At 47.9% G+C, this 12,400-nt stretch overlaps 1 protein-coding gene across 6 annotated transcripts in view; it reads right to left on the minus strand.

Annotated features, from left to right (window-relative positions):
• Positions 1–3,059: 3,059 nt before the first annotated feature.
• Positions 3,060–12,400, minus strand: part of LOC144107572 (FYVE, RhoGEF and PH domain-containing protein 2-like) — a 49,845-nt gene continuing 40,504 nt past the window's right edge. For all 6 annotated transcript variants that reach the window (XM_077640649.1, XM_077640647.1, XM_077640646.1 and 3 more), the window contains 4 exons: positions 11,660–11,869; positions 9,202–9,324; positions 8,112–8,272; positions 3,060–7,300 (listed from right to left, as the gene is read on the minus strand). In XM_077640649.1, the coding sequence (XP_077496775.1) occupies positions 7,252–7,300; positions 8,112–8,272; positions 9,202–9,324; positions 11,660–11,869 (543 nt within the window). In that variant the 3' untranslated portion in view covers positions 3,060–7,251. The remainder of the gene's footprint in view (positions 7,301–8,111; positions 8,273–9,201; positions 9,325–11,659; positions 11,870–12,400) is intronic.

Below are 12,400 nucleotides of genomic sequence, written 5' to 3' on the forward strand. Positions count from 1 at the left end.
GCCGTGCAGGCAGGACACTGTTGTTTTAGCTTATTTTTGTCTTTCCCAATCTAGCCAATGTTGTTGCCGTTTCCTCATTTAAAACTTTGCATACCCAGAGAGGGATTGGCTAGGGTTTGGTGCAGATCTAAACAGATGGTGCGCCCACGTTCAAATAATTGGAATGCCTCTGAATTTAAGGTCTGCTTTAATATTGTAAGAAATTTTGACGTATTAGGGGTGATAATTCGATAAAAATAAAAGAGCGCCGTACTGACCAAAAAAGCAAGTTTTTTTTTAGTTGAGAAATTAATCCCCGCGTAGCAAAGATGTAACTGTGAAGAAACTCGCTCACTGGCTCCTGGCTACGTTCTTCCACGTTTGCACCGAAGGAGAGAAGTGGAATTGGAAGGGAGCGAGTGTTTTTTCCGATAAGTCTCCGAAGAACATACTGCCGGCTGGTAGGGATGCAGTGATCCAGGGACTCACCTTCCGCATAACTCCATGGGTTCAGTGATGTGAACCCAAAACGGCACAGATAAAGATTTAGGCATGGAATTCTGCAGCGCAAGAGCATCGCGGACACCTCGCATTGCTTTGAGTTGCATGGGTCTACTACACTTCATAGAAATGTTAAATGCTGCTATTCATTGCAGCAAGGAGAGGCTCTGGGTTCACACACTGAAGTTGCTGGTCGCGGTCGAAACGAGATGCACCTGTGTTCTTCGACGCTATCATCTTCATTGGCTACTCCCTTTTTTTTAGGCTAACTCAGATAGCCTGGATGAACTTAGCTTCTCTCTGCGGCACTTGTGCTCTCTACGCTACGTCACTGCTTGCGCTGCGCACCCTTCGAATACATGCGTGCTCCTGTGTTGTCTACGTGGCCTGCATTGTTATCCAGGTAAAGTGAGCTGAGAAGAGGCTCATGTCATCTGTCGAGGCCACTTTCTTCTCCCCCTACTAAGTGCATCAAATGACAGATAGCCGAGCCAATATATGATTGGTTTATGGGGGCTTAACGTCCCAAAGCGACTCGGGCTATGAGAGATGCCGCAGTGAAGGGCTCCGGAAATTTCGACCACCTGGGGTTCTTTAACGTGCACTGACATCGCACAGTACACGGGCCTCTAGAATTTCGCCTCCATCGAAATTCGATCGCCGCGGCCGGGATCGAACACGCGTCTTTCGGGCCGGCAGCCGAGCGCCGTAACCACTCAGCCACCGCATGCTTACAGGCATTCTGCGTTTAAGCGAACGGCTGCGTTTTTATGGAGGAAAAACGCTAAGGCGTCCGTGTGCTGTGCGATGTCAGTGCACGTTAAAGATCCCCAGGTGGTCGAAATTATTCCGGGGCCCTCCACTACGGCACCTCTTCCTTCCTTTCTGCTTTCACTCCCTCCCTTATCCCTTCCCTTACGGCGCGGTTCAGGTGTCCAACGATATATGAGACAGATACTGCGCCATTTCCTTTCCCCCAAAAACCAATTATTAGCGAACAAAAATGCGCGGATGCGAAGAGAGAGGACTGACGAAGGTGACTGGCTCCCCAGATAACCCCGCAACCATGCCGCTTTCCCAAGCATTGCTACTTTGCAACAAGCAATCCTATTATAAGCGAAATCGATCTAGAGGAATAAGTTGTTGTTTTTTTCTTTGGCGATTGCACTCTGTATTCGATACTTCTTTTTTTTGGTCCTGGCACTTGAGTCGTACACTTGTGACGCACGCACCGTGGTGGAGGTCGGTGGCGTCTAAATAGACGCGGGGACCCCTCGTCGCGCTCATGCGCAGATTCTACGTCTCGCTGACGTTGCCAAGTTTTGACCTGAAACGGGAAACTTCGCGGGTGGTGACGTCGGGCAGGGCGGCTCTGGCCACGTGCACGCCCTATTTGGTGGCCAACGACTTTTAAAGACATATGGTAACAGCTTCTAGGTGGCAGCAGAAAACAGTAATAGGGTAACCGTTTGCAAAATTGTTCTTATTGGGTACTTCGGAAGAAGGGAGTGGAACAACGCCACGACATGACAACGTTACATATGAAGCCTTTAAGAAGTTAGAATAAGATGGTCCTTCGGGTGTAATTTAATGAGGCAGGGCAATGAGAGGACGTTGCACTGGACTGGTTCTATTCGGTCGTGGTCTCAATATCAGAGTCTGGAAAACCTCCTACAAGCAGACAGTCATTACTGCCCATCTCGCTAGCGGGCAAAATTGCATGATCTGTGTAAAGATGACTGACACGCGCCTATTTATGGTGGTGGGAAAGTGAGCAAAAATAATGTGCACGACAGGTTGGATTCCGGTCAAGCCTGCAGGCACGGAAACTCGGCTGGCTGTACTGGTTGAAGACGCCATACATTTGTCACCTTATAGGCACCTTGTACTCATGGTGGTGGGCGAAGGCATACGACAACGTGTCACACGTTAAGATCCTTGAGAACATGGAATGTATGGACATTCTACTCCGTGTCGCGAAAGTGGTACATAACTTGCTATACCTTAACAATATCGAAGGAGGTGTCCCATCGAGGGATAATTCCTAGGCCTGCCCTTACCCCTTCGGTGGCGTGCCCACGGGGCTCTCGAGACGCAACACCCAGCACATGAGCACGTGCAAGAACTGTTCAACGCCGGCCGCTGAGGCTGACACGAATGTGTTACAGCAAGTGCGACTTACGGTCACAAAGCAGGGAAGACTTCTCCAAGTGGCTGACGGAAAACAAAATGAGTAGGAGCCTGCTCCGGTTGCTGTGTGAAAATCGCTTACACAACTTTATATCCTATGCTACCAGCCCAATTTATGACTTAAGACAAGTGTTAGAATTAAAAAAAAATTAAGTGACATCATGGACGTGTTTTCGCCATGACCAGCGTGACGTCATCCATCACGGCTTACGTCACCGGGAGCAACGACCAATGGCAGAGAACGAAATGAAGCGTAGCTAAATGCGGTCCCAGATATCACGGCTCAGCGTCAGCTCGTCATTTTCATTACTTAGGCTATAAAACTTCCATCTGCCCATCCTGCATGCTTCTGCCGTAAAATAGCAGCATACAAATGACGGATCATCAGGCTGTTTCCACAGCATTTTATTCTTCCACGGATGTGGCACATGTCATGAGTGACACTCTTGTGACTGAAAACGTACAGGCATAAATACACAGTGCGATTCCGATTCCCGCTGTCGTCTTCGTATCCATGGCTTTTTTTTTTCAAAAGGGCTCATCCCATCTCATGCCTCATCGCGCGAAAAAGGATTGGTATTTCCAAAAAGGTTCGCACCATCCGACAGGTCGGCGTTGAACGCGCAGTCGGTGTAACAAAAATATGAATCCGCAGGTCGCGTAAAAAGCAATCTGAGTCATTGTGCATATTGTACAGATTGAGCTATGAGGTGTTGTGCCGCGAAGTGCAACACGCAAAACAAACCAGAAACCCGTCCAGAGGTTTGGCACAGTCTGCAGTCCAACTCGCACGCATACACATTTCTAGTCGCGCCAGTCGTACATTGACTAGCGAAGCAGCATTGCTCTAGTACCCTACCCTTGCTACGGTAGCTCCCTCTGTCGATTCGGTTTACTGCCGACACGTAATTACAGACTTATACAGCTTCTCTTTTACCACAAGTCCAACGAAGTGAACGTGTCCGTCTTTCTACGACTAGGGTAAAGCTTCGGTTTCATGTAGAATTTTGCACGCAATTAACCCGCATCGTCAAAAGGGTTTAAATCGTTTAGTGAATCAGAGGAGTGCATTCTTCAACGGTCCCCCATATAGTTACGAAGCTGATGTGAACATTCAGCAAATTTTGTGATGTGGCCTGTATCACAAGTCATGACATTTGGCCTATGAGAAGATTTGAGAATGGGAACGTTTTAGATGAGCCAAATCTGGATGTACAGACATGCTTGAGGACTAAATTTTCTCCTAATTTCTTGCACATTTTGTCAGTGTCTATTGAAGCATATAAGTCGATCTCGTGCCTCATTTTCGGCGATACCAGCATATGTGCTAGACCCAAACGCCTGCCGATTGACGACAACGTGCCATTTCTTCCTGGAGCTTTAAAAAGGAAAATTTGGAAAAGGTCAGAATGCAGTTTGAACAAACTGAGTTCTAACTGGCTTCAATTACGTTTTGGCCCGTTCCAAACAATCTTCTTCAATTGGATTACCCTAGCTAGGTTAATTATACGAGTGCGATCATGAAGCCATACTATCGAGGTATGAATTCAGGTGCGTACTGGACTCAGCTACATCAGTGGCAGTACAGCTGAAGACGTCTTAAAATTAAACCTTGATCCCTCATTACACAGTAGTCTCTCTCATCGTGTTGTAGTATATCCAAAGAATCCGCGATGCCGAACAGCCGCACTACTACGAACTCTTTCAGTTGTTTCTCCTAATACTGACGGACAACTTCGATATGAGCACCGATAATCTATTCCAGTACTCTTCAGAGGGACCGGCGGCGAGTCTAGATCGATTCGGTGGCGGCCTGGGAACTGCTGCTACAAAACCTCCCATGGACTCGGTACAAGAGGACGAGTCACGCAATCTCAAGCAGGTTACTCCGTTACAACATCCCAAAACTGCTCCTAGCAAGATCACTACTACGCCATGGATAGCCTAGACTAAGCGTTGAGCTCCATATAGACGGCTTTTAAGTTGAACAAGAACATTCACATAGCAAGCGAAAATTGCGGGGTTGTGCGAGTTGAGAACAGGCAAAAAAATTCTGGCGTATGTACATCAACGTCGCTGGTGCAACTCATCAGCTGTTAAACAATTACTACAAACAAACGTTGCCGTGCGATCACAGAACAGTGGGCGCGTCCTTTTTTTCAAAGCAAGACGGCTATGCGACACTTCAAAAAATGCACACTCGCATAGCATCCATCAGACAGCCAGCATGCTAACTGTGCCCTGCAGCAAAAAATTACCAGACTGCACAGAACAATGATATGCCAGGGCAGTTTATGGAACATATCGTCCACCGAACGTTCCAATTTCAGTCATGCGCAAAACGTTGGCGTAACAATGGTGAGCACAATACATACACATGGCAGTGCAGTTAGCCTCACAACAGCTATCACCGGCTAAATAACTCCATCTCTGGACATCAGCCAATCGCTGTCCTTCACAGTCATCCAACCGTGTGAGCGTGCGTACCGGTGCTGACTGAGCCTGTCTAAGGAGGCTCGCTAACGGACGCAATAGTTCGATTAGCATGATTTGCACCTGTTTAGTACGTGGTAGTCGCGGCCAAAACTGTACTGGACCATCCTTGGACCTTTCCTGGACCTTCCCGGACCACAGGAAAGAACCACGTTCTGCCCTTTCCTGGACACTCCTAGACCACACTCGTCATTTTGTTTCAAGTGAAGACAATGTCACTCCAGTTTCGGGATCTTCCCGGGATACCACCGGGACATAACCGGGACATCGCCGGGAGAAAGCAGGCTGCTTCTGAGAAGGAAAACTCGGTTGCTCAATGAAGGCTGCTTGCCAGATGCTCACTTGCATGGGACAATGTGCCTTGCGTGGAGCTAGACACTCACGGCTGCACACAAAGCACCGACAGTCATGAGCATGTTGTGTCCCCACAGCCCCATGAATGATGCTGTCTTCGTCGGTAGACCATTCGTGGACCCATCATCTGCTGCGCCTGGCTACATTGCATACATTCACTCTACATGGAGTTCATTTCTGGTCGACATGATAAAGCTGTCCATCTGTGATGCATGCAGTTCTGGCCGTGGACGCTGTTTTGCTCTTGCGTGTTTGACATACTGGCTTCAAAGACATCTTGCAGCTTGCCAGTGATACACAGTGTGCTGTCAATATCACCAAGCGCAGTGCAAAAAAAAATGTCACGAGCAGGTTTAGTGTAAAGGGACGTTAAGTAGTGCTGCTTGGACGAGTTGCTATTCCTTCGCCTTGCGTCCATCATGATTTGTGAGGCGTTCTGAACGGCTTGAGTGAATTAAAGATCAGTGACAAGATAAATATTACCTAAGCAGTAGAACTGGACGTGTCATCATTTCTCCTACGCTGCCTATGCCATAGTTTTGGAAAACTGTGTAAAAAAAATGCTGGTTTCCTTTACGCTTTTCGCACGTCATGTGCATTTCGTATGAAAGAAGAGTTACAACTTGGATAGCCTTCATAAATACGACGATTAAATATTCGTTTTCGCGACTGGGACGATGTGAAATGGTTCAATTTATTGGTCAGCTGAACTGAATTAATGAGCTTTTTTGAAAACCTGAAATTGTTGAATGTTGAACGGTGTTCCAAAAAATTCTAGTACCTTAACCTTAAATATTTTGCCATTATGGCGGGCAGATGAGGAACATTTTTTCTAACACTGTTGTCGACATATAACTGAACGGCAAAACTTCCAGTAAAAGAATCGACAGACCGATCTCACAATAATCTGCAGTGCCAGAGCGCAGCACCAGCAAGATATCGAACAAATGAGCCTGTGTTGCAAAATGGCGTCAGTTGCTAATGAAGCTACACTGATTTATGTCGCTAATGATGTCTGTGACAGCATGCTCAAGCCAAGAGAAGCCAAGGCTGTCTAGCAAAGATTTGCAAGACAGCAATCAAGTGTGCATGTTTTGAGGTAAGCTTTCGACATGATCTGTAAACGGCAATGAACTCTAAATGTTTCTCGGTGACTTCTAACAAAGAACAAATGTTATACTATAATATTTACATAAAGCTTCGTGTAGCCGTGCAACACAGCGTGTGAATAAATATTGCTGGTGAGCCGTTGTTGCATTGCCGGTTTTTGGCAAACGACCACTATGTTTTGCAATTGCATTAAGTGCTCTGCAGCATAATAAGAGGTCAGTCACTGAGAAATGAAGCCACATACAAAATCATGTAATCGATTAGCTTCAATGTGTGCACCATTTCAAAAAACACGCAGCTGCAATTCTAGACTCAGTGAATAGCCATTACTCCCTGCTGAAATGTAAAAGTACATATAATCTAGACTAGGGTCAGCAGCCTACAGTTCATTCGGCTCGGCACTCCCCATGCAACGTGAAGCCTGACTGAGATCATAAATGGGCAGGTTCACAGAGGCTGACCATGACTAGAACAAGAACCGAGAGGGTCAACCACACTTGGCAGAGAGCGAGTTCGTTTCACTGGACACCGTCCCCGTGACCGGCCCGAAAGGGTTGTGTGTGTTGTGGCGACGCCTGGTGCTTTTCGTTGAAAGAGTCGCTTCGTTAGGCATTTCTACGTTGCCTAACTTGGTTCTTCAGCTTTCGACGCCCTCTCCAGCGCCGCCATCCACCTGAGAAAAAAAAAAGGCACAGAAAGCGGAGCTCGATCACATGGTTGCCAACTCAAAACATTGATACTAGCTTAGAAAGTGGGTTCCTTAACCATATATGAAATGAGAAACTGTTAATGAAAACCTGGACATAAACAGCCAGCTTTGAGTGGATGATGGCACCACCCACGAGCAACGAAATTAGCTACACGGGACACACTGCAAGATTTATGTCATTATATACTGCGAATGTCAGCACTGTAGTGCTGGAAAATATTGTACAGGGTAGGTCGAAAGTTCCCAGGCCACAGGGACTGCTTTTCAGCGGTATATCCGGCCACTCATGATAGCAATAAAGCTATAATGGTTCTCAGAGGTGAAAATAATACTTCTCCTTTTCTCTATAGGATTTTGAACTTCGGGGGTTTCGTAAGTGCCCGGCTACAGCGCTCAAAATCAGACCTTCCCTTACAAAAATTTCCTTAGTCTATAGACTGTCAACTGTCTATAGACAATCTATAGATTTATGGCCGTGCACATTTAGTAGACGTTTGTCTATATACAGTCTACAGATTATGAATATATAAAAAGAAATATCTATATGAAGGCAATAGAGTCTATAAGAAGTCTATAGACCATTTTTATAAGGGATGTACCCTGGGAATTTTCACCGACCCTGTACCAGTACTCCGCTTTTGTGAAAGACGTGCTACCTGCAGACAACCAAGAACTGGACCCACAATGATGTGGCCAATTACGTCACCACGCGCGACCAGTGCAGCGGAGAGCCAGCACGGGGGGATGCTTGCAGGACCAGAGCGAAGCGGCTCACCTCTGGGCGTCAGGGGCGTCCTGCGCCTGGAAGACGTAGGCCCTCCTCTGGTGGAAGAGCTTGAAGGCAGCCGCGCAGCTGCGGGGCTCCAGGCCGTCGGCCTTCTCGGCGGCGGCCACAGCCAGGCCCGGAATCGGAACTGACGTCAGCGGAAGCTCGTCCTGAGCACGCGCACCAAACAGGTTGCTCGAGCAAGTCGCAATTTGAGCACAGTGCTATTTTTTACATTAGAAGCCGGCTCAAATTAGTGCTACAATTTCGACACTTGTTAATGCTCGTCCTATAAAATGAATTTGTGGCATTGTATACCGCGGCCAGCGACATTAATTGTAGAAAATATACGCGTCTAGCCACTCCTTACATAAACAGCTTTTTGCATACAGCAGACCAGGCGTTAGGAGCCCCTCAATTTTTTCAAATAATCATCATCAAGCCCTGATAGTAAAAGCAAGCATTCGTTCTTTCCGCGAGCTATACAATAATGAAATGTGCTTCAAACATATTTATCGCTGATAGCTAATCATTAGATCGTCTCAGCACAATCGTTGAGAACAAACTGCGCACATACTGGCAATAATCTGTGTGTTGTTCTTGCCACTGATATTTGTATTCCTTCCTTGGTTGTGCATGTTTTATAACAATTAATTCAATCAAGCTAGATTTTTCTTTACACACTGCCTACTGTGTTTCGACATTTATAGTCTTGATTTATAATATGATGCAACGTTAAAATGATTAGTTTAAGTCATTATATTGTCAGATTTTTATCTTGCCATACGCCTTCATTACTTTTTCTGTAATGATTCTAGTATGAGACTGATTGCACCAAATAAACAAACAACTCCAAAAATCAGCTCTCCTTGAAAAACCACACAATATGCGCGGGAGTTTTCGGCTACAACATATATCCAGCAACCTCCACAGCCCATAATACACGAAACAACCACTGAAAAAAAATTGAGCGAGGCGTTTGCCCTGCAGTGTCCATGCAAATTTTAGCGACACCTGCGGTGTTCGCACGCGCTCTTTCGAGATTGGCCGCGGACAGGAATGCGCGCTTCACGGACCGGCCACTCGTGGCGCCACCTACCTGTTCCGTACGGAAAGAGTACAGTACGAAGTCGCGGTGCAGAGCGAACCATCGCCGCTGCCAGTGGGCGCGCCGGCCGCCCGTCTTGAGGCGCAGGTAGCCGCTCAGCACGGCGCCCGAACACTGCACGGTGAAGAGGGAAGATTCAGCGAGTCTAGCAGATGAGAAGCGTAGCTCTGCTCAGCACCAAATGCATCCTCTGCACCATGTAGAGGTGCATCTGTGCGAACGGACGGACGTCATGAAACGGACAGACTTCTCTCATGCAGCCCACGCTGTGGTATACTTGGGTGTCAGACGGAGCCTGCCTCACTGACACAGATCTAACCTCACCCTCAGATAACAGGGGAGCGCCCGTGGATGTGCCTGCAATCATAGAGCATGGCATAAATGGGCCTGATATATACATGGGCCTCCATGGGAGCTCTGGTGAAAGAAGCTCGCCATGAAGGCGCCTTACTGCATAAAGGAATATACCCTACACCGCATTTTAAGTAGTGCTTCAATCCAGGCGTAGCCCGCAAAAATTTGTTTAGGCAGTTCGGATTAACTAGTGCACATATAGTGCACACGTAATCACTAGTGTAGCAGCCAGAGCAGTGGTGGAGTGACTCGGGCCACTCTCCTCGGTTCTGGTCAGGTCGGGGGATTCTGGGAGGTTCTGCGAGGCGCGCGTATTCCTCATGGTTGTTGCCCTGCAGGTTGTCGTCAACCGGCCGGTGGGATGACGTCACGCAGGCCCCTCCCTCCCCTCGTCGGAGGGGAGGGGCCTGGAAGCTATGTTGTCAGGGCAAGGAGTGGGCAACGCCTGGCTATACTCTCGCTATACTCTCGTATTATAATGCACGTGTCCGGCCAAAGGATGGGCCTCCAGTCATATTTCGTCAATGCCGCAAGAGACGGAAGCATCACCCAAAATTCTCAGCTATTATTATCACTCCGTATTTTTTAAATTATTCCTCTGCCCGCCAGGAGCGTACATACCGAAGTCCGTGCTTCTCACCAGGCTTATTATATCTCCTAATTTTCATCAGCTTAACCGCCACGGTGGCCAGTGGTTATATGGCGCTCAGCTGCTGACCCGAAAGACGCGGGTTCGATCACGGCCGCGGCGGTCGAATTTCGATGAAGGTGAAATTCTAGAGGCCTGTGTGCTGTGCGATGTCAGTGCAGGTTATTGAACCCCAGGTGGTCGAAAATTCTGGAGCCCCCCACTACGGCGTCCCTCATAGCCTGAGTCGCTTTGGGACGTTGAACCCCCACGAACCATATCATCAGCTAAGCCATTCCAGCAAAAGAAAGGAATAAAAAATCACTACTTTCCTCACGAAATAACTCTCCTTAACAGCCATTCCAATAGCTTCGGCTATAACGGCACAAATAATTTTTCTTGTTACGCTTTCTTTTTTCTGCTACGTAATTTTTTTATCTGTTATTTTTCTATTTCATATCAGATTAAGCCTGTTATACTCAGTTATACACAGCCCGTTATACGTGCTTCCTACTTAGGCTGGGCACAGGTTCACTGGTACGAGCGGACGTACCGCCGTGAAACGAACCAACGTCCCTTGTACAGCTAGCGCTGTAGAAAGCGTCAACTTTTTGCCGTTTCATGGGACGCACAGATGTTGGGTATTGTGCTAAGCGATAACGACAACTACACCCCTATTCCACGCAATTCCCCCCCCCCCCGTTTTCCACGCCTATCCCCTGAACACCTGGAGCACACAATCACAGAAAGCCCTATACTCCTAGTCTTAAACGACCATTACGACCGGTTTCACCTTGATAGCCCCTCATCACTGGATAGCAGATGAATATGGGGGTTTTCGGCTACGGTACACTACTACGTTGTTTCCTTAAAATAAATGTCCATATGAAGTTGTTGGTATACAAGCCCTGGGCACTGTAACTGCTCCACTGACCGGTAGGCACCTCTACTGTCTTAAGCGACTTAGTATGACAGAATGAACGATACAGACCAGAATGCGTGCACAAGATGAAAGATATTAAGGAGATAGTGCAGTATCATGTCGACGTCGGGTCACTAGGCAGCGACGAGCGGGGAACGGACATGCTCACAGCAAGAAGCTTGTGGAACCTGGAACAAGCCTTTTCCTTCGAAGAGGCACCCCAGGAGTTTGTTTTTTATTTCGAAAACTTGTCATAAAGGCGTAATTTTGGTTCGCTGTATACTAAAGGAAATCCAGTAAGATGTTTTCATGCAGGAACCAGAGAGGGCTGTTGCTTTTACCGCCATAATGACGAGCATACAGCTATTGTGCCAAATGCCGAACGACAGAGTGTGGCGACATGTGGCTCCATCTATCGCAGCTTCCGACAATCACGTAGGAACGCAACCGTCTTTGAAATAGGCTGCAGAAACGGGACAGACAGGTTGCAGAAAGAGGACGCATATGCGGGCATGCTCGTGCGTAGGAGAATAAAAGGTGCTTGCCTGGTGCTGCTGTCCAAGCGGGAGCGGGAACGGGGGCAGCGGACCGCCGGGAGAGGGCAGTTCTTCACCGGGAGGATGACAATGCTGCTGCGGCTGCTCGTCGTCGGGCCCCGGCGCCATGGCAGCGTGGCAGGCGTCGCACACGCGTCCCGCGCGGCCCCCGTCGTAGGGGAGCCGGGCCTTGCGCGATACGCACTTGCCGCAAGCGACCTGCGGCACAAGGTGCACACTCAAAGCAAGGAAGGCCTACAAAGATTAGTCCTTTATAGATTAAGTGCGTCGCCACACGCATTATTCCCTCAAATAGCAAAGACTACTTCCACACGTGCCAACTACAAAGAGAAATCGGCCACAGCTAGTTACCTTGCGAAGCAATCGCTCGTCTTGAGAAAATGAACGGTTCAGATAAGCCCAGTTTGGGTTCAAGTAGAGGTGGGGAAGAGCTTCTGCGCATCATGGAATCGCAGCGCAAGCAGACAAGGACACAAGGAGGACACAAACACACACTAGCGTGTTTGTGTCCTCCCAGTGTCCTTGTCTGCTAGCGCTGCGATTCCATGATGTTCGGTCACCACCAATTCGCCCAGCAACATACCCTGCATAACTTCTGCGCAGTTGTAGCTTCTTTTAGTGCGCAAGCACTCATACGCTCACCAACACCGATCAACAATCTTATCGCACCTTGTTTATGCCTGCACCTGGCAACAGCGATGCCATTTTATGTTAAAAATTTACAACACA

This window comes from Amblyomma americanum, chromosome 10 (assembly GCF_052857255.1).
Source record: "Amblyomma americanum isolate KBUSLIRL-KWMA chromosome 10, ASM5285725v1, whole genome shotgun sequence".
NCBI classification, from domain to species: Eukaryota; Metazoa; Arthropoda; class Arachnida; order Ixodida; family Ixodidae; genus Amblyomma; species Amblyomma americanum.